The sequence below is a fragment of the Zosterops lateralis genome (genome assembly GCF_965231275.1).
Source record: "Zosterops lateralis genome assembly, chromosome: 4".
NCBI classification, from domain to species: domain Eukaryota; kingdom Metazoa; phylum Chordata; class Aves; order Passeriformes; family Zosteropidae; genus Zosterops; species Zosterops lateralis.
Window position 1 is genome coordinate 66516113 of NC_139765.1, and position 18914 is coordinate 66535026.

The following is an 18914-nucleotide window of genomic DNA, read 5'->3' on the forward strand; positions in this document are numbered from 1 at the left end:
ATGTATTTACCTTAATTTGCTTGGAAGAGAGTCTTGTTTGCCTCAAGGAGGGGTGGTTGTGTGATTAAGGCATTTCACATTTTGTGTCTCCTTTTGCCCTTTCTAATTCTTTCCATCTCTTCTTTAGAGGTCCAGGGGAAAGGCTTGTTGGCTTGCTCTTCACTGGCTTGTGGGACAGCACTTCATATCTGGCAATGGATCAGAAGGACTGAAGAGCAGTTTTGCTCCCTCCAATGTTTCTTAGAGCTGCTAAAACGGGACCAATGAAGATGTTCACCAGACTCCAAGTCCTTGCGCTAGCTTTATTTTCCAAAGGAGTTTTCCTTTCCCTAAGTGACCACAGCTTTGTCAGAAAGGAAATTAAGATAGAGGGAGACCTGGTCTTAGGAGGCTTGTTCCCAATCAAGGAAAAAGGCACTGGGATAGAGGAATGTGGAAGAATCAATGAAGACAGAGGCATCCAGCGCTTGGAGGCCATGCTGTTCGCTATTGATGAAATCAACAAGGACAACTACTTGCTGCCAGGAATTAAGCTTGGAGTTCACATCTTGGACACATGTTCCAGGGATACATATGCCTTAGAACAGTCTTTGGAGTTCGTCAGGGCATCTTTGACTAAAGTGGATGAAACAGAGTACATGTGCCCTGATGGCTCCTATGCCATCCAAGAGAATTTGCCACTGCTCATTGCAGGAGTCATAGGGGGTTCCTACAGCAGCGTCTCCATACAGGTGAGTCACAGCAGCCCCACCAGCTGAGAATGGTTTATCTGCTATTCCAGGGAGAGAACCACTGCTTATGTAAGTTTGCCAATAAAGCACATCTTATAGCTTGATCACTGTACCCTAAGGGTCCATCTAGCATATGATTTTTACTGAATTTACTTTAGTTTGATTCACCCTTTAAAATACTTACTGTAGTTCAAACCTATGGCAGATGTCCACTTCTTCTAGTTGTGGTATATTCTGAAGGCATTTGAAGTTTCCAGAATCTTAGTATTGTTTTGAACTTTACATTTTGTGACACTTTTACAGCACTAAGTGCAGATATCTGCTTTCACATCAATCATAAATGATACCATCTATGTGTCTGTATATATGTGTTCCTGCCATGCTGCATGTTCATAACATTTGTCATTTTAACAACAGATATTTAAAATGAAAAAATAAATCCTTTTCTTGCTTCTAGTCACTAATGGGGGTTCCCCAAGGCTCAGTATTGGGGCCAGACCTGTTTAATATCTTTATCAATGACCTGGATGAGGTAATCAAGTGTACCCTCAGCCAGTTTGCAGATGACACTCACTGGGTGGGAGTGCTGATCTGCTGGAGAGTAGGAAGACTCTACAGACTGAATCACTTGACTGAGGTCAATGCTCCAATAAGGCCCAAGTACAGGTCCTGTACTTCAGTCACAACAGCCCCCTGCAGCACAACAGGCTGGGGGAAGTGTGGCTGGAAATTATCCCAGTGGAAAATGACCTGGAGGTGCTGGCAGACAGTGGCTGAACATGAGCCAGGTATCATCAGGTGGCCAAGAAACCAATGGAATCCTGGCTTGTATCAACAATGGTGTGTCCAGCAGGACCAGGGCAGTGACCTCTGTACTGGGCACTGGTGAGGTTGCACCTCACAATCTGTGCCCAGTTCTGGGCCACTCACTACAACATTGAGGTGCTGGAGCATGTCCAGAGAAAGGCAACAGAGACGGTGAATTCTACAGAGAAAGTCCTATGAAGGACTCCTCCTGAAGGAGCTGGGGGTGTTGAGCCCGGAGGAGGCTCAGAGGGGACCTTATAGCTAAAAATACCTGAAAGGAAGTTGTAGCCAGGTGAGGGGCCCCCTCTTCTCCCCAGCAACCAGTGACAGGATGAGAGAAAATGGCTTCAAGCTGCACTAAGTGAGGTTCAGGTTGGACACCAGGAAGAATTTCTTCACAGAAAGGGTTGTTAAACATTGGAACAGATTCCCCAGGGAGGGAGGTGGTGGAGACACCATCCCTGAACATATTGAAGAAGTTACTGGATGTGCCCCTCAATGCCATGGTCTGGCTGACATGGTGGTGATAGTCAAAGGTTGGACTCTGTGATCATGGAGATTTATTCCAACCTAAATGATTCTGTGATTCTGCAGTCACATTATTTTGGGTCAAATAAAACAAGCCAGTTCACATGACTCATAATCACAAGTGAATGGTGTCTTTAGCCCAGACTGAGATAGATTAAGACCCTTCAAGGTGAGCTGCAGGTTTCCAAAGGCATCAAATCTTGACAGTGCAAGATATTTTTTCAGACTCAGTATGGGACATTTTTCCAGACTGAGCACAGGCCTTAATCACTGCACCAGTGTCAACAGCAATAAGAGTTCTTGTGTACTGCAGACTATCCCAGTAGTGACAGAAAGCCCACAGAACCTCATTTGCCTATTTCATAAATAGGGCAAAAGTTCATTCAATGTTCATTTCAATCAGAATTACTCTGGGGAGCTGGTTGCTGCTCTTGTGAAGGCGCTAAATCCCATCAGTTGGGAGAATGGTCAGATCCCATAGGACATGCACAAGCACAGAAGAATTTAAAGAAATTACATTTTATTTCCTTTTGTATTGTAGTGTGTAACTCATCTGTGTATTCATAGTAGGGAAAATAAAGGCAAATCCTTACTCATACTGCAGGAGAACAGTTTCTGCAGAGCAGAACCTCAGCTACCTCTTGTAATAGAAGTGGTTTTATCCCAGTGTGGACCAGCCAGCAGAGCAGGAATGTATCTTTTGCCAGTTATGTGGGTCTGATCACTTGGAGCAAAAAGAACAAGTTTCAGCTGGAAAAGAGACATCTGAAGGGGGAAAATGATAGCTACAGAACCTCAGGCAGCACAAACTGTTAAGGAAATCATTATTCATTATTTCTTCCAATCACAATAAGAGCACATCAAATGAAACCAGCAAATTGTAGGTGTTTGGGATGCTAAAAGGTAAATAAGTTCCAGAAGTGACTAGAAACAAAAAGAAGAAATTCTGTGGGATACCTCCTTTGGTTCAGCAGTTCCCAGAGCTACAACTGTCTGAAGGCTGGTAAAATATTTTGAAGCATCATATGATTGCCTTATCCCACTAATGGAGGAGTGGCAGGTTTTTTGCTGTACCTTTGGTTTGTGGTCAGTGTGTTTCTCAGCCCACCCTCAGTTGAAGTGTGTCCAAAGGACATGAAGATATGAGGTAGCCTAAAAGACAAATCTATGAAAGTAGTCACAGCTGAGGAAATGGTACAGGTGTTTCCTTCCCTCCCAGAAACTCAGAGAGAGTCAAATCATATTTCTAAAGTACTCTGTGGCCTCTTGCACATCTGTCAGCCTGTTCCTTTGAAGCCAGTCTGTGCTGATCACTGACCTAAGACTAAATCCATATCTGAGTCAGTAGATTGGATTCAACACAAATCAAATATACATAATAGAGTGTATATAGATGTTTCATATTCCAAATTCTTAGGTTTGGAGCAGCTGTCCAATGGAAATTGAAAGTCCTGACTGGAGATTTTCTCAACAAGTACCTGTAAAAAATGGTAATATAACTATATAAAAATCTGTATGTCATCTAATTTTCAAAACCTAAGGATGATGATGGAACAATACTTACAGTTAATATTACTCTATGATCTTCCCTAGACTTGTCAATAGTTTTTCAAATGTAAGATCTTTCTTAACACAGTTCTTAAGAAAAATAAATTTTCACAAATCATTCAACTTGTTGTCAAGCCTCTACCAGCTAGAAACAAAGTATTCGGTTGTTTGTTTTCTTTTGACATGGATTGTGTTGGCCTTCCTTCAATCTCTCTTTTCTAGATTTCCTCTAGATTTCAGACCACCTAAAAAAGATGTAGTTAAGCCCTAGAAAAGACATAATTAAGCCATTCACTCCTGTTGCCCACTCTGTTAAGATAGCCAGTCACAAGTTCTGTTTCAAAAGAGGATCCCTGTCAGGAATAATAGACATTGCAAACTCAAGCCTGAAACTGTAAGGACCTTCAAGCACTGAAGGCAAGATTTTGGTGCCACACCAATTTCAGAGCCTGTCACCTTTACAGAGTAGCTCCAGTAACAACTGGAATCACACCACTGCTGAAAGTCAAAATATTTCACTAGGGGTGTGTGTGTGTGCAAGCCTCAGTACCCCTATTCTCTGCGTGTTCAATCAGCATCCAGGGTTCTGGATGCTTCCAGATGTAGCCCTGGCAAGCATTTTTCTTTTGCTGAGAGCTGTAAACACCATGAAGTCCACAGTGCAGTTTCTTAGCCTTAAAATAAAACACGCTGAGTTCCTCAGACAAAAATTATTTCTGGCTTTTTTCCCCCCTCCTGTGAATTTGTCTTTATATTTCAATATTTTTTCTTCCCCTCCCTTCACCCTTCCTCTCCTGCTTTTTGTCTGGACAGCTGTGTGCCAAATCACTTCATGAAGCTCCTGCTGTCAGATTTGTACTTCTTTCATTACCCTTCCACCAAGGAATAAAAGATTTTGCTGGTAAATCAGCAATGAACACCTTCCCCACTGAGTCAGTATGTGCAATAGGCACTTTTTGCAGAGACTAAGAACAACAAGAGAATGCAGAATGCTTAATTATTTTCTGGTCAGACTAGGCTATTATCGTTAATGATGATCTGGATAATTAGTTTTTAGATGTTGTGTTTAAATTAGCACTGAGCCCAATCTGCACAGCATTTGATCCTTCAAAACTTAAGCCAGGATTCTTGGTCAATGGAAAACCCCATGTTTAAAAAAAAAAAAATAAAAAGCTGTTTCCATAAAATAAAAATATAACGTGAGTTAAATCTAGCATCAGGAGGTGAAGAATTCAAAATTTTGAGGGTTTTCTTTTGGGGTTGTGGCTCATTTTTATCTGAGCCAGGTTATCTACTCTTTCTCAGTTTACAACAGAAATTTCAAAAATATTTTCCTTGTAGAGATTGACACAGTAAAAATGATAAGAAAAGGACGCAGTATTCATTTGCAGTGAAGCACCTGGATAGCCAATCCCAAATCCATGTGTTGGTTTGCTGATACTTAGGTCAGCTCTTGTCAGGAATTTGCATGTGGAAGCAGGAGTAGCTTTATTCAAGTGCTGGATTTGTTCTTCCTTGTTTCTGAAAACTGGATTATTTTTCTGAAAATGAAGACTAGGGTCCATTCCCTGCAGTCTGCTGTTAGAAAAACTAAAACATTCCTTTAGGTGGGCTGGGTTTTAACTTCTATATATAGTATATTGACATGGATTTAAAGATTTTAACCTGGCTGTCAACCCATAAGACCTCCAGATCATGACCATGAAAGTTATTTCCAAGTTAGTGCCTCATCCAGAAAAAATGGCAGAGCAGAAACCAGTGCTCTGCGGTCTTCTCTTCAGTCCCTTGCTGTGTCTCAAGTAAACTGTAACAAAACCACTGCAGCAGGTTCAACAGTGCATTACGGCTATCACAAAAGCCAAAGCCACTCCTAAGTGAGTGACCATCTGGCATGAAATTCAGAATATGTACTCATTTACTGGCAATCTTTTCCCGGCTGTCATTTCTCTTTAGCCACAGAAGTCTGCCAAGGGCTCATGGAGCCTGAAAGCTAATCACCTCCATTTCCTTCCTCCAAGGATAAACCATCTTTCAACCAGAGTCTTAACAATAGCTTCTGACTTCCATCACCACTGAAAACAGTGTAAAATCCTTAAATGAACCAAAAAAATAAACAAAACATAAGACACGGGGCTCTGTCCCTCTGTGCATGGACCCCACAGGGATGTGGGCAGGGGAAACGTGCAGGGGCTTGCAGAGGTTTGCCAGGCCACACATGCAATTTGTGCTGTGCACTGACAGCCTCTGGTGATTTTTTGCTTGTAAAAGTAAACCAGATCCTTATTTAAAAAAATCTATTTGGTGAGATGGACCACCTACCACCAGCATTTAAGCTCCACATACACTTGCCAGCTTCCTTGTGTCTCCTTTAAACTCTCTCCTCTTTTATCTCTGTTATTCCCCTCTCTCCACTACCTCTCAGCCAGATCCTTGCTGTTAATTCATCACTTTGTTTCTATTCCACATTCAGAATCTGAACAGCCACTAGGATGAGATTTTCATAGTGTCCAAAGAACACTGGACATCTCTTTCCTAGAGATTTCAAAGGAAAACGGGCACCTCCCTCTGGCTTCTCTGAAAATCCCATACTCACTGATTACTTTCCAGTCTTTCTGATTTGGTTTTGGGCTATAATTTTTATTTCTTCAGTGTGTGCATTTTCCTTTTTGCTAAGGGGAAATTGTGAGATTTTACAGGGATAGATAAGAAGCCACTGAGATCACAGGTAAGAAGGAAGGAGCTCTACCATACAATGAGAGAATCAGAATCATTAAGGTTGGAAAAGACTTTTAAGATCATTGAGTTGGACCTTTAACCCAGCACTGCCAAGTCCACCATTAAACCATGTTCCCAAGTGCCACATCTACATGTTTTGTGAATACTTCCAGAGCTGGGGAATCCATCACATCCTTGGGCAGCCTGTTCCAATGCCTGACCATCAATTCAGTGAAGAAATTCTTCTTAGTATCTAACTTAAGATAACCTAACTTGAGACCCTTTCCTTTTGTCCCATCACTTGTTACCTGGGAGAAGATACCAACCCCCACCTGGCTGCAATCTCCTTTCAGGGAGTTGTAGGGAGCAATGAACTGTTCCAAGTGGGAAATGATGTCACTACAAGAGAAACTGGCCAAAAATAAGAACTAGTTAGGGTCACCTAGACATCACCTATACTTATTTTACCCCTTCTGACTAGGTCTTACTCATCAGTAAATGAGTCTCAAATTACCATATTTATCACTGATAGCTCTTTTAACTCCAGATGCAACTCCATGTTCCTTTAGAGTCAACAGCCCCAGTTTTAATACCTTTTCTGATCATGTGTAAATGGGACAGGAGTCACTGGCAGGTTTATGAAGTCTCAGAGAAGAGTTGCACTCCTCATGCAGAGCAAGGCCTTCTGCACGGGTCTCTTTTCAGGGTGCAAGTTTGGTGCTCAGCTTACTTCAATAACAATGCTGTATGGAGGCAGAGTGTATATGTGGCAGCTCACTGTGCCATCCCCTGAAGGAAAATAAGAAAAAAGACTTCCAAACAATTCCTTCAAAGCACAATACTTCTCTGTATGCCATCCATGGTTTGTTTTTTATTGCACAGGACAGACACAAATATAAAAAACAAATTCCCAGGTCCTGTCCAGAAATCCTAGCTGTTGCTCTGACAGTATTCCTTATTTCTGATGTTCATTTTGCAGATGAATTTATTTCACAGTTCAAACACTGCTTCTCTCTCTGTGACAGCTACTGAGTCCACTGCAGATATTTAATCTATATTTTTCCCAGCTTCATTGCCTAAATTTTCAGGAGAAGAGCAAGGCTAAAAATAATGTTTCCTTCACCCCTCTTCCTGCTAACAAAAAATGCCAGATATTTTTATTTGTTTGATAGTGAATTATCTTTTCCTGGGTTACTTTTTGGAAGGAATTTTGTTAAGGAACATAGGAAATGTCCCTCTTCATACCAAAGAGTGAGAAAGTTGATGGAAACCACTGCTTCAATTCTACAATGCACCAGAAGATTCCATTGGAGAACAAGCCAGGCTGGGACTCCTAAATAACCTCACTGCGTCTGGCTGAGTTCCTTACAACTGACCTTTAATGATTTAAAGAAATGGGATACTGGCATTCCCAGTGACCTTCTGGGGTCAGTGCTTGGAGTCCTGCTGAAGCCAAATTGGTGCTTTCTGCTGCAGGTCATGACACAGCCCCTGTGCAGTCACTGCCTTCAATAGTGCTCATTATGATACCCCAGAGATGGCACCCTTAGTTTTAAAATGGACTAGGGAGAGATGATGTTCCAGGCTGATAAAGGTTTTCAGTTCTGAAAGCAGTGAATCCCTTAAGGTCCTATTTTTCCTTTGAAAACAAATTATCTTGGAGTGAATTTTTTCTTGGTCCAAGGTGAGCAGCTGCATTTGCATCACTGAACCCTCCTCCTCCCAAATACTCCCAAATTATGTGAGTGTGTCAGAAGTGTCCAGACTGAGCCACTCTGGGTCACACTGTCCCCAGGTAAGAGCCTACTAAATTCCAAGAGAAGAGGGAAAATTATGGTGGAGCCCAGCTTTTCAGTATTGCTCATATTTATTGCCAGTGATACAGTCTGGCAGCTCAGTAGGTTCACAGCCTGCTGGGCTGTATCTGCAGAAACACAGCCAGTACAGAGATGGAAATAAATATTTCTGTTTATTCCATTCTCATTGGACCACATCTAGAATATTACCTCTAACTTTGGGTTCCTTGGTAAAAGGATGATTCGATAAATACAAACACAATCATGGTTAGGAGAGTTTGGAGGACAAACCCTACAAGGAAAAATTGAGGAAACTGTATGTTTTCATAATGGAGAAGAGAGGGTTTGGTGGGAACCTGATATCAGCTTTTCAGTAAGCACAGGTTTGTTCTCAAGGACACAAAGTGAATGTATTTATCAACATGATGTAGGACCAAAGGATAGAAGAAAATACTTATAAATTGAAAAAGGGGAGATTTTAATCTGATAAAAAATACATCCCAGGAGTTGGGACCATGGGGAGACTGCACAGACCAGTGGAGACTAGAGAGGTATCTCATTTAGTCTTTACAATAAGTTTATGCCTCCCACCTACCACACACCCACATCCCAGCCCATTCAGAACCAGTGTTTCTTTCCTGCCTTTCTAAAATAGCTCTTTCTGCTAAAATTTAGGTATATATTTTAGATTTAAGAAACAAGAAAATTTTAAATATCATATTGTATGTTGGTATGAATGCTTTAGATGCAGTTTGACTTCCAACTGCCCAAATAATGACAAAAATCCAACAAGATATCATTGCCATCATTTATTAAAATGGATAAAACATAGGATGGATAAAACATAGACCAGCAGCAGTTCATGTTCCTTCAAAGTAAAAGATCAGTGTTACAGCAATGACATAGAAATTAGGAAAACATTGGGACGTGGCTTTGCCATGGTCTTGCTGTGGTAATCTTTTTTCCAGAAATAGAAATACTTTCTCGGGAGACCAAAGGCAGCAATAGAATCTCCATTAGGACAGATTGCAGCTCTGAGAGACAGAATTTTGCCCAGTTTATCAGTAGAGAACAAACTCCTTTACCTTAATCTTACTCTGCTCCACAGCCTAATTTATTGTCTGTTCAGAGTAGCTCTTTCCTGTCTCAAAGGAGCTCTGTGAAATTAGAATCATTAAGCCATGTCAAGTGCCATGAGATTCTCCCATGGTTAAACTTCAGAAGGGCAGAGAGCATTGTCATCTAACAAGGGGCCTCCTCCATCCAACAGATGTGCAATACACACTTGTGTGTTATGGTAAAGACACCCTACCTGTTCTAGAACTTTTGAGATTTATCTTCTCATATTTTGTCCAAAATATTTCCTGTGTTTTCCAGTCCCATACACATTCCAAAAAAATCCATGTAATAATCTCTGGGCCATTAAAAAGGGAAATTTTAACAAAAACATGAGAATAAATCTTACTGCCAGCAAAAAAAAAAAAAAAATCTTATGAAGATTAAAAAAATGTTCAGTGAGATTCAATAAATCATAAGACAGACCAAGGTTACCAAGACACAGAGGTCCCCATTTACCAGCAGGATTCTTCAATGGCCACAAATACAGAAACCAGGTTCATGTGTTTGATAGCTGTATCTAATTCATGGCTCCTTGCAGGTGGTTATTATGAACCCATTTTCATAAGTGTTTTAAACAAGATTGGCAGTATCCCACAATCAATTATCCTGTCTCTGCAGCTCAGAGAAGCAGAAGTGCCAGATGTGGAGAGGGACACTGGTGCCCCTGGCACTGCCATAGCCACTCCATTGGCAGGATTTGCTGGTGCCAGTGTGTCCCTACAGAGGGACATGGCTGGCACTGAACTTACTGCCCTGCTCATGTTGGGCAACAAAGCACCCACCATCCCAGGAGCTGAGTGAGAGCCAGGTTTGCCTGGGGAGTGGACACTTGACCACGGGGTGGTGGCTGCACTAGTAAGCCCAGCAGCATGAGAGCAGATAAAGGTTTCCCATCTCTCTGAATGTGGACTCCATCAATGTGGTTTGTTCGCAGCAAGCTGTGCAAAGTGGCTGTTGTTGTTTGCAGGTGCAGAACATCCAGACTTATTTTCAAAGGTATCTGAAAAACCCACCAGCTTTGACAGTGAAAAAACCTGGCTACTACTGCTACTTAAGTGCCAACATATGGATTTCAGGCACTAATTGCATGCACCACGGCTTGATTAAATTGCTCCCTGGAGCTTTGCCAGAATAAATTATTTCACTTAGCAAAAGCTGGATCTGCACTGCAATTTTGAAGCTGTTGCATACATGCCAAGGCAGAGTGGAGCTACACTGGAGGTGTGCCTCAGGTGGTTCAATATCAGTGCACATAACTGGTTTACATCCCACTGTCCTCTACTACACTGAGCAGACATAGTCTTAGATATCAGTTCCTCTGCAGAACCTGCTACCTGTGCTCTTCTCCTGTTAGTCTCTTAACCAGGATAATATTTCCACAGTCAAATGCTCAGATCAGCATGAAAATGGCTGGAAAAAGAGACTGCTCTGAAATCAATTGCATCAGCTAACTGCCTGAGACTTGAGCTTTTTTGAAAAATTAGTCCCTAACATCAAGATGTTACAATATTCCAGAAAATCCCCACTTGAGAATTTCAAGAAGAGAGTCCTGATCTGAATTAATAACAGACACAACTTCACTGAATTCCATGAGCAGTAATAGCTCTCAAGGATGACTGGGTCACTATCCTTTATGATTAATCAGACTTTCTTATATTTTAAGATTTTTACTCCATGAAAAATCTACCATCTGGACAGCTTCATAATGAAGAGCTTTACAGCAAACACCTGTAAACACATGAAAACTTTCTTCTCCCCAGAGCACAGGAATGAGAATTGCAGCTGTTTTCAGGGTCCCTAGAAATTTGGTGGCCTCCAAGCCTGAGAGCCCCCACGTAAGCTGGGAGAGTAGTTCTGTGGATGCATTTGCTGCTTAGACCAAAAGAAAAAAAAGAAAAAAAAAATAAAAGGAACAAACAAACAGGAAAAAAATAAAAAAGAAACCATACTAACTATGAAGCTGCTATATTTGTTAGGAGCACCTTTCTGTGAGCTGAAGGCTTGTCCACTCTCTGACCAGCATTACTTGAGCTGCTGAAAATGGACTTTAGCCAATTTGAGCAGGGAAATACAGAATGATATGTGTGCAGTTCTTCATTATGATTTAGCACAAATAAAATAATTCCTGCTAGAATAAACTGAGACAAGAATAGCAATTCCAGCCCACACAGTTCTGCAGGAAATGTTCCAGAATAGCTATATGGAGTACATTCTTATTACCAAATTGGAGTGCTCTTGGGAGAGGACATATGAACCAAACCATGTGGATATGTGGGCATGTAATCAAAGTTACAAAGCCACAGGGACTTAACAATGCTCAAAGCATCCATTGTACCTTGGTGACAGAACAAGCCTCTCTGCCCATCCTGTTGCTTTAAAGCTGTTCATTTCCATCACCAGATGCAAATTAAATCCCACACTTCCAGTATAAGGCAGTTTAATGACTGTTACCATCTAACAGGGAGTTTAAGAACACAACAGCTGCTTTCTGAGGGACAGTAACTCTTTCAGGCACAGCACTTCCCAGCCTTGTGCCTGTACCCACTGGCAAAACTGCAGTGTCAGCTACAGCTCAGGATGCTCCTTCTAAGCACTATAGAAAAGGTTTTATTTTGGCTTAAACTAAAATAAACCACTACCCTTGGGGGTTTTTTGTGAAGGGAAATTTCAACCCAACAGCTACAGCTGGGATTCCAGGACACCTGGTCTTTCCCTGATGTTCTAGAAGGAGGATAAGAGCCCTCTGAAGTCCTCAGTTTCATGTGGCCCAGAGGTTGTGAAAGTCCCTGTACATGTATGGCTGGCAGCAGAGTCTGGCCCAGATGAGATTACACCAGTTTACAAGGGCAGACTGAGCTACAGCAGGACACTAGTTCAGTGGCTGCATTACAGAAAAGACAGACTCTAAACCTATAAAATCCATACAAGTTGCTGAAAAGCAATAAAATTCTTCCTTTTGTTTTTTCAGGTTTTTTTTTTTTTACGGACTGTCTAATTTGCTACTGATGTCTGAGCCTTCAAAATTTGCCTCTTCTATAACATTTTTTCAAAACAGTCCTTTGCCTTTGAATTCTTACAGATAGTCTGTGGTCAAAGAAACATCTGGGTAAGATTTAAAAAAAATAAATTATTGGGCAATTTTTAATAAGTTTCCCTTGGGAATCTCAAGTACACTACTGCAGGAATCTCAAGCCCACTATTGCTTTTCTAATGGTTTCGTCAGGCTGTACTCCAAGATTAGCTTCAAACTTAATTTACTGGACAGAACTTCTAGTCACCAATATTCCCTTTGTCATTTAAGAATCTATCATAGGAAAAAAAAAAGCCATAACCTTTCTTCATTTCTTTCCAGATGTAATCAAGAGTTGCACTTCTGTGAGTGCAACAGAGTAGATTTGGAAATATTTAAGTATTGAACATAGCCACATAAGAAAAAAAAAAAAAAAAGAGAGAGAAAAAAGGAAAAGCAGGGCTTTGGACCATATAAATCAAACCAGAAGGGCAAATAGAGATTATTAAAAAATTTTATTATTTATTAAAAACTGTAGGTCAACATGACATTAGCTCCGTTGGGTAGAGCATAGTGCTTGTAATGCCAAGGTCATAGGTTTGGTTCCCATATGGGCCATTCACTTAAAAGTTGGATTTGATGATCTTTGAGGGTGTCTTCCAATTGAGACAATTCTTTGATTCTATGATTCTGTGAATCTGTGATTCTGTGATTCTGTGACATTGTGAAACACTTGAAGAGTACAAACATGCAACAAATGTGCCATGTCAGCTGGTCTGCAGCCAGAACATCTGAGAAAAAAGTTTAAATGTGTAAAAAAATAGGAGAGGTATGGACTTATGTCGAGTAAATGAGATTAGAAATTTCTGTAAAAGGCCTGTGTATTTGTGATATTTGCACAAAACAGAAATTTATGTCTTATTAGTGCATTTGGTCATCAAATGCAATGAATCTTGGAGAAGATGAAGCCCACTATGAAGAGCAAAGGCATGCAAATCCCCAGGTTTTAGTAAGGAACACAATCTGAAACTGAAATATATTGTCCATTTGTGTCTAATTATCTGTTGTTTAAACAGGCTCAGTTTCATGAAAATAAAGGTCCATTACAGCCCCAGCAGGACCCAGGGAATTAACTGGGCATCAAAACAGGCTTTGTGCATATGCTCAGTGCAGTGCTTTCCCTGGAGTTTGTTACCAACATCCTCTGTCAACACCCTCAATCTGTGATCGTCAGAACATCTCTCATTAAAAAAACACTGTCAATGCCTTTCCCTAAATAATTCTGTCCCGTTTTATAAATGCCACTCTTTAATAACCCCTGCACCCCAATTTGTCTGCAGGTGGCAAACTTGCTCAGGCTCTTCCAGATCCCCCAGATCAGCTACGCCTCCACCAGCGCCAAGCTGAGCGACAAATCCCGCTACGATTATTTCGCACGGACGGTGCCCCCAGACTTCTACCAGGCGAAAGCCATGGCTGAAATTCTGAGATTTTTCAACTGGACCTACGTGTCAACAGTGGCTTCTGAAGGGGACTACGGAGAGACGGGCATCGAGGCCTTCGAGCAGGAGGCTCGCCTGCGCAACATCTGCATCGCCACCTCGGAGAAGGTGGGGAGGTCCAACATCAGGAAGTCCTATGATGGCGTGATCAGGGAGCTGCTGCAGAAGCCCAATGCCAGGGTGGTGGTGCTCTTCATGCGCGGCGATGACTCCCGCGAGCTGATCGCGGCCGCCAACCGCTTCAACGTCTCCTTCACCTGGATCGCCAGCGATGGCTGGGGCGCCCAGGAGAGCATCGTCAAGGGCAATGAGCACGTGGCCTCTGGGGCCATAACCCTGGAGCTGGCTTCCCACCCCGTCAAAGAGTTCGACAGGTACTTCCAAAGTCTCAGCCCCTACAACAACAGGCGCAACCCTTGGTTCAAGGACTTCTGGGAGCAAAAGTTCCAGTGTAACCTGCAGAACCGGAAACCGCACAGAAAGGCTTGCGAAAAGCACTTCACCATCAACAGCTCCAACTATGAGCAAGAGTCCAAGATCATGTTTGTTGTGAATGCTGTGTATGCAATGGCTCATGCCTTGCATAAAATGCAGAGGACTCTCTGCCCAAACACCACCAAACTCTGTGATGCCATGAAGCATCTGGATGGCAGGAAGCTGTACAAAGATTATCTCCTGAAAGTAAATTTTACAGGTAATAACTCCTCTTTTGGTACCTACAGAATGTAATTAAGCACTGTAATTAAGGAAATGTTCATCAGCCATGGTAGCAGCTAGCCAAATTCCTGGTAGCAACTATTTACACGGTTCAGACCAGGATAGTACACAGGTAAGGTGACTCCTGTCACAAGAAGGCAGAAAGGAGAAGGAAGAGGAGCTTGGTGACAACCCTAAAAAAACAGGTTGATGCTCCTCTTGCTTCCAGCAGAAAGAAGAGGTGAAGGTGGCAACAGCTGGTCTTGGCAATGTTGCACTCCATCCTCTAAAATTCCACACACCAACACCCATTTAATCCACAGCCAGTTTGGGCATGTCTGAAAGCCAATGATCCCTTCACCACCTGCTACACCAGGCAGCCACCTGCTATTGACATGCCAAGACTTGGCTTTCTCTCCCTCGCTTTGCTGTGATTTTACATAATTGCTGGACCATGGCCAATGTTCTTGCAATAGTAAAGTAGTAATTCCTGTCATAGAACCAGATGTATATGAGCTATTTAAATATATGGGGTAATGTCATCACTTGTGTTACAGAATTACAGGTTTAATGGCAAGGTATAAAAACCTACATTAAACATGTGCAGGAGACGTAGAGGAGGGTGGTCAATTTGGGAATGATATGAGCAAACTTTATGGGGACTGGCTGCACAGCACATGGCATCTCTGTTGTTTTGCCACCACATATGGCTGAGTTTAGCTTTACTATTAATACTATGCCATAACAATATTATGTCTTAGTAAAGCTAAATAGATCTACAGAGGAAACAACTAAAGTGTAGAACATCTTGTCTTTATGTTGCTACATGTCTGAGTTTCTTCTGAAGCATCTAGGTTGAACTTGCATTTCTATGTATTATGAAATGTATTCAAGAGATCTTCAGTAATTGTACAATGCTGATAACACTGAAAACTACATAAAACTGTCAAAATGGAGCTTGAACTTTTCTCTCCTTTAGAGATGTTCTCAGTGTTTGACTCAGGTCACCTCTATATACCACCAACCACATCCCTGGTGCTTCTCTAGCTCCCAGTGGGGTGCAGCCACTGCAGCCAAGTACTCAAGTCAGAATGAAACAAAATTTTTGGGTTTAGAGCTCTGGAAATTAAGAATAATCCTTTCTCCTTCTCCTCCTCACAGCACTTACAACATAGAAACTATTTTCTTGCTTGTCTGCACTTACCCTCCAAGATACTTGAATGTGTTTAAATTGTTGAAATCAATTGGTTTTGGGAGGACAGCACTTCATGGGAGCTGATTCCTGGCATGCTGATCAGCAGGGAAGGCAGTGGTGTGCTTCTGTCCATCCCAGGGAGATACTTTAAGACTGTAATGACCTACCTAAATGAGTGGGCACTTGAATATTTTAAACTTCAATTATTTTGAAGATTTCTTTCTGACACTGCAGGTATTTTTATGGGCTTAAATGAAAACACTATTAATAGATTCCAGCCTTAAGACTAAGCAACCTTTGTTCAAATATAGGATTCTTAATCATTTTTTTAACATGCAGGTATTTTTAAGCACCCATGAATTTTCTCATTCAACATCAACATAAAGTCAAAATGACCCAAATTTTCTTTGACCAAAAACTCAGGAAAATTTTTATTTATCTAGAGACAGAAAATTAGTTTTAATTTTGACTGAAATATTCTTTTATATTCTTATTAATTGGGAGTTGAAGCTGTTCAAGCTGAAAAAAAATTGAAGTCTGTAATTTTTCAGTTTTGAAAGCAGAAGACTCTTTTTTTAACCAAATTATTTTGATTAAAAATCAGCATGGAAATCTTTATAACTCTGAAAAGCTTTATTTTCCATTAATTTTCATTTCCAGTTTAAAACACTAAGAAACCTGTCAAGTTCTTTTCCAATGGCTTTGTTCCATATACATTTTTTTACCAGCTTACAACATGACTTGCTCATCTCCTTTCTTTATAATTAGTTCTTCCATTATAATGTGAATCCCTGTTTTAATGAAAGTTATTTTTTAAGCAGGTGAGTTGATTTTTATGTAGTGAATTATTAAGCAAATCTTCCACCCCTTCTTCCTTTCAGAAGGGTGTGAAAAATTAATACATATGCAAGATTTTAATACATATCAGTCTTGTCATTGATTTCTATGGGATGAAGAATTATTCTTTGCTCTTTCCTGGCTGAAGAAAATCTTTGGTTTATATATATATATATATATACACAAAATATATATAATAATGCAATATGAGGACCTTGTTGCATGGTGCATTTGATCAATGATGCTTGCTCTCATGTTTTCACCTCCGAACCTGAAAATGTTTTCCCAGCACAGAGAGAGGGTGGCATGGAAGTTACCAGTCCAGCAGCTACACTGCAACCAAGTCAGGTTGTGAATTTTCTTTCTTCTTTAGCCTGGGTAACAGTCCACACCCACCATAAGGAAGCAGGCAAGAAACAGAATAGTGATAACCTAATTTGCAGACTCACAAGCAGCTATTTAAGCAATGCCTCCCCTGCTGAAAGGCAGGGGTCTATGTAGATAAGCCCGGCAAGCACAGAAATCAAGCAAAGAAATGGTGGAAGAAACCAAGCAAATGGCCCTGAATGTCTCATCCCAGTTTCTGGGAACATGGTGTATTTCACACACACCAGTCTGAGTAAACGATCGGGTGCGTTTCTGTGACTGGTGTGGGATGGAGCAATTTTAGACATTTACCCTTTACACTCAAATTAGTTTTGATTAGTCTTTGATTACAGGTAATGGAGGGGATCAGCACTTACAGAGAGTGCTCCAGCCCATGCAGGGTATGATTTGCCCCTACCTCTCTTGCTACTGACTACAGATGGAGTATGGGGTGATTAAGGTTTATTTTCACTTGCCATTTAGCTGAAAGTCTGAAGTGAGACTCTCAGGAACAGGAATAATGTGATTTGCAAGGAAATACTCAGGGACCAGCTAACAGCAGGGTGGCTGTAGGGGACTGGCCAGGATTTGCACATCCTTGTGCTGCCACTGCTGCTGGCATGCTGTGTGACAGTATTTCAGCAATATCTCTGGGTTCCTATTTATTTCTCCTTTTCCATTAAATTGAAACAACTCCACAAAACCGCAGTGTGGAATGAAGACAGGGTGAGATTTCACTCCTTATTGTCTGTGAGATACACCAGGCACATCATTTTCTTGGAAGTCAGTAAGACATATATGGCAAACGTCGTGATATCCGGAATATTTTCAGCAAAGGAAAAAGGAGACTCCTGTGTCTAATTCCAGATTCCAGCAGCAGGATGTGAGAATGCAAAGTCCAGCCCCTAGGTAATTCAGTTTCACTGTTTCACTCACTCAATTTCAGTGTTTGTTTGGCCTTTCAAAGAGATATAGGCTAGTTCATCTTCTTGATCTTCCCATCCTCTACATTCCCTCCTGAGGGCACAAGTGCAGCACTTGATGTTCTAAATCGTGATGGTTTTCTGCTGATAAAGAGATGCCACTTCAAGAGGCTGTTAACTTGTATTACCAGAACAACAAAGAAATGCTGAACAAAAGTAAAGGTCTCCACGGCAGAGAGCACAGAGTAAACTCAACTTTTTGCCATGCCCTGCCACTGCCTGGTGAAGGGCAGCACACAGAGGGGCTCCTGGGAGGGCTCTGAACCCAGGGATGAACCCACATCTTGCTTTGCTCCCTCACAAGGGTGGAGGGGACAGCGCAGGAAACAGCTTTGCTGACTATTTCAGCTTGTTTAAGCCACCAGCAGGACACAGAAAAGCAGTGCTGTCATTGCCCACAGCACTACTGCATAGCAAGTCTTACATTTGACAAGTGACAGGACAGTATGAGAGGGGTGTCCATCATCTGGGATAAAAAAGTAGCAGGGTCCTGCACAACTGTCCCCTACCTGTTGCTTCCTGGTGTAGCTGTTCCTCCAGGATATTGGACTGGAGGTGAGGAAGGGTAGCAGTGATTATGAAAGACCAGAATTAGCTCCAGGGGTGCTTATCTGGTTGCAGCCTTGTCACCCAAGTGTAGGGCTGAGCTCCAGTTTTTCCCACTGCAGTTAGCAGGGCTGATGGTATTACAGGAATAACCTTGCCCTCAGTCTAGTGTGGGAGCACATGGGCAGAGGGGGGTTGGATTTTGGGATGTGTGCATGCCCTCATATCTTACACAGTTTTCTGAACCTGCACAGCTAATGGTTGGAGGAATTTGGCTAAAGTAGTACACTTGGAAAAAATATCATTAAAAAATTTAGGCAATGCATATTTAAAGTGCTCAGTGGCTTTTCCCTATCCCTTTCTCCCTCCTAAGTAACCAGAGCCGCTGTCATGGACCTTTCTGACTTGTGTTCAGAAGTCCATCTATTTCTACAGCAAAGCCTACATCATCAAAACTAGCTTATCCTGGGCAAGTCCTCTCCCCTGGCAAAGCAGAATGACTGCTCCAAATGAGAAAAGGGTTGTAAGTCAGGTC

General features: G+C 41.6%; 1 protein-coding gene across 1 annotated transcript in view; it reads left to right on the top strand.

Annotated features, from left to right (window-relative positions):
* Nucleotides 1-233: 233 nt before the first annotated feature.
* GRM3 (glutamate metabotropic receptor 3) overlaps nucleotides 234-18914 on the top strand; it is a gene marked incomplete at its 5' end in the record, with an annotated part of 44465 nt that continues 25784 nt past the window's right edge. The window contains 2 exons of the mRNA XM_083860675.1: nucleotides 234-731; nucleotides 13595-14450. Coding sequence (XP_083716801.1) covers nucleotides 234-731; nucleotides 13595-14450 — 1354 coding nt within the window. The remainder of the gene's footprint in view (nucleotides 732-13594; nucleotides 14451-18914) is intronic.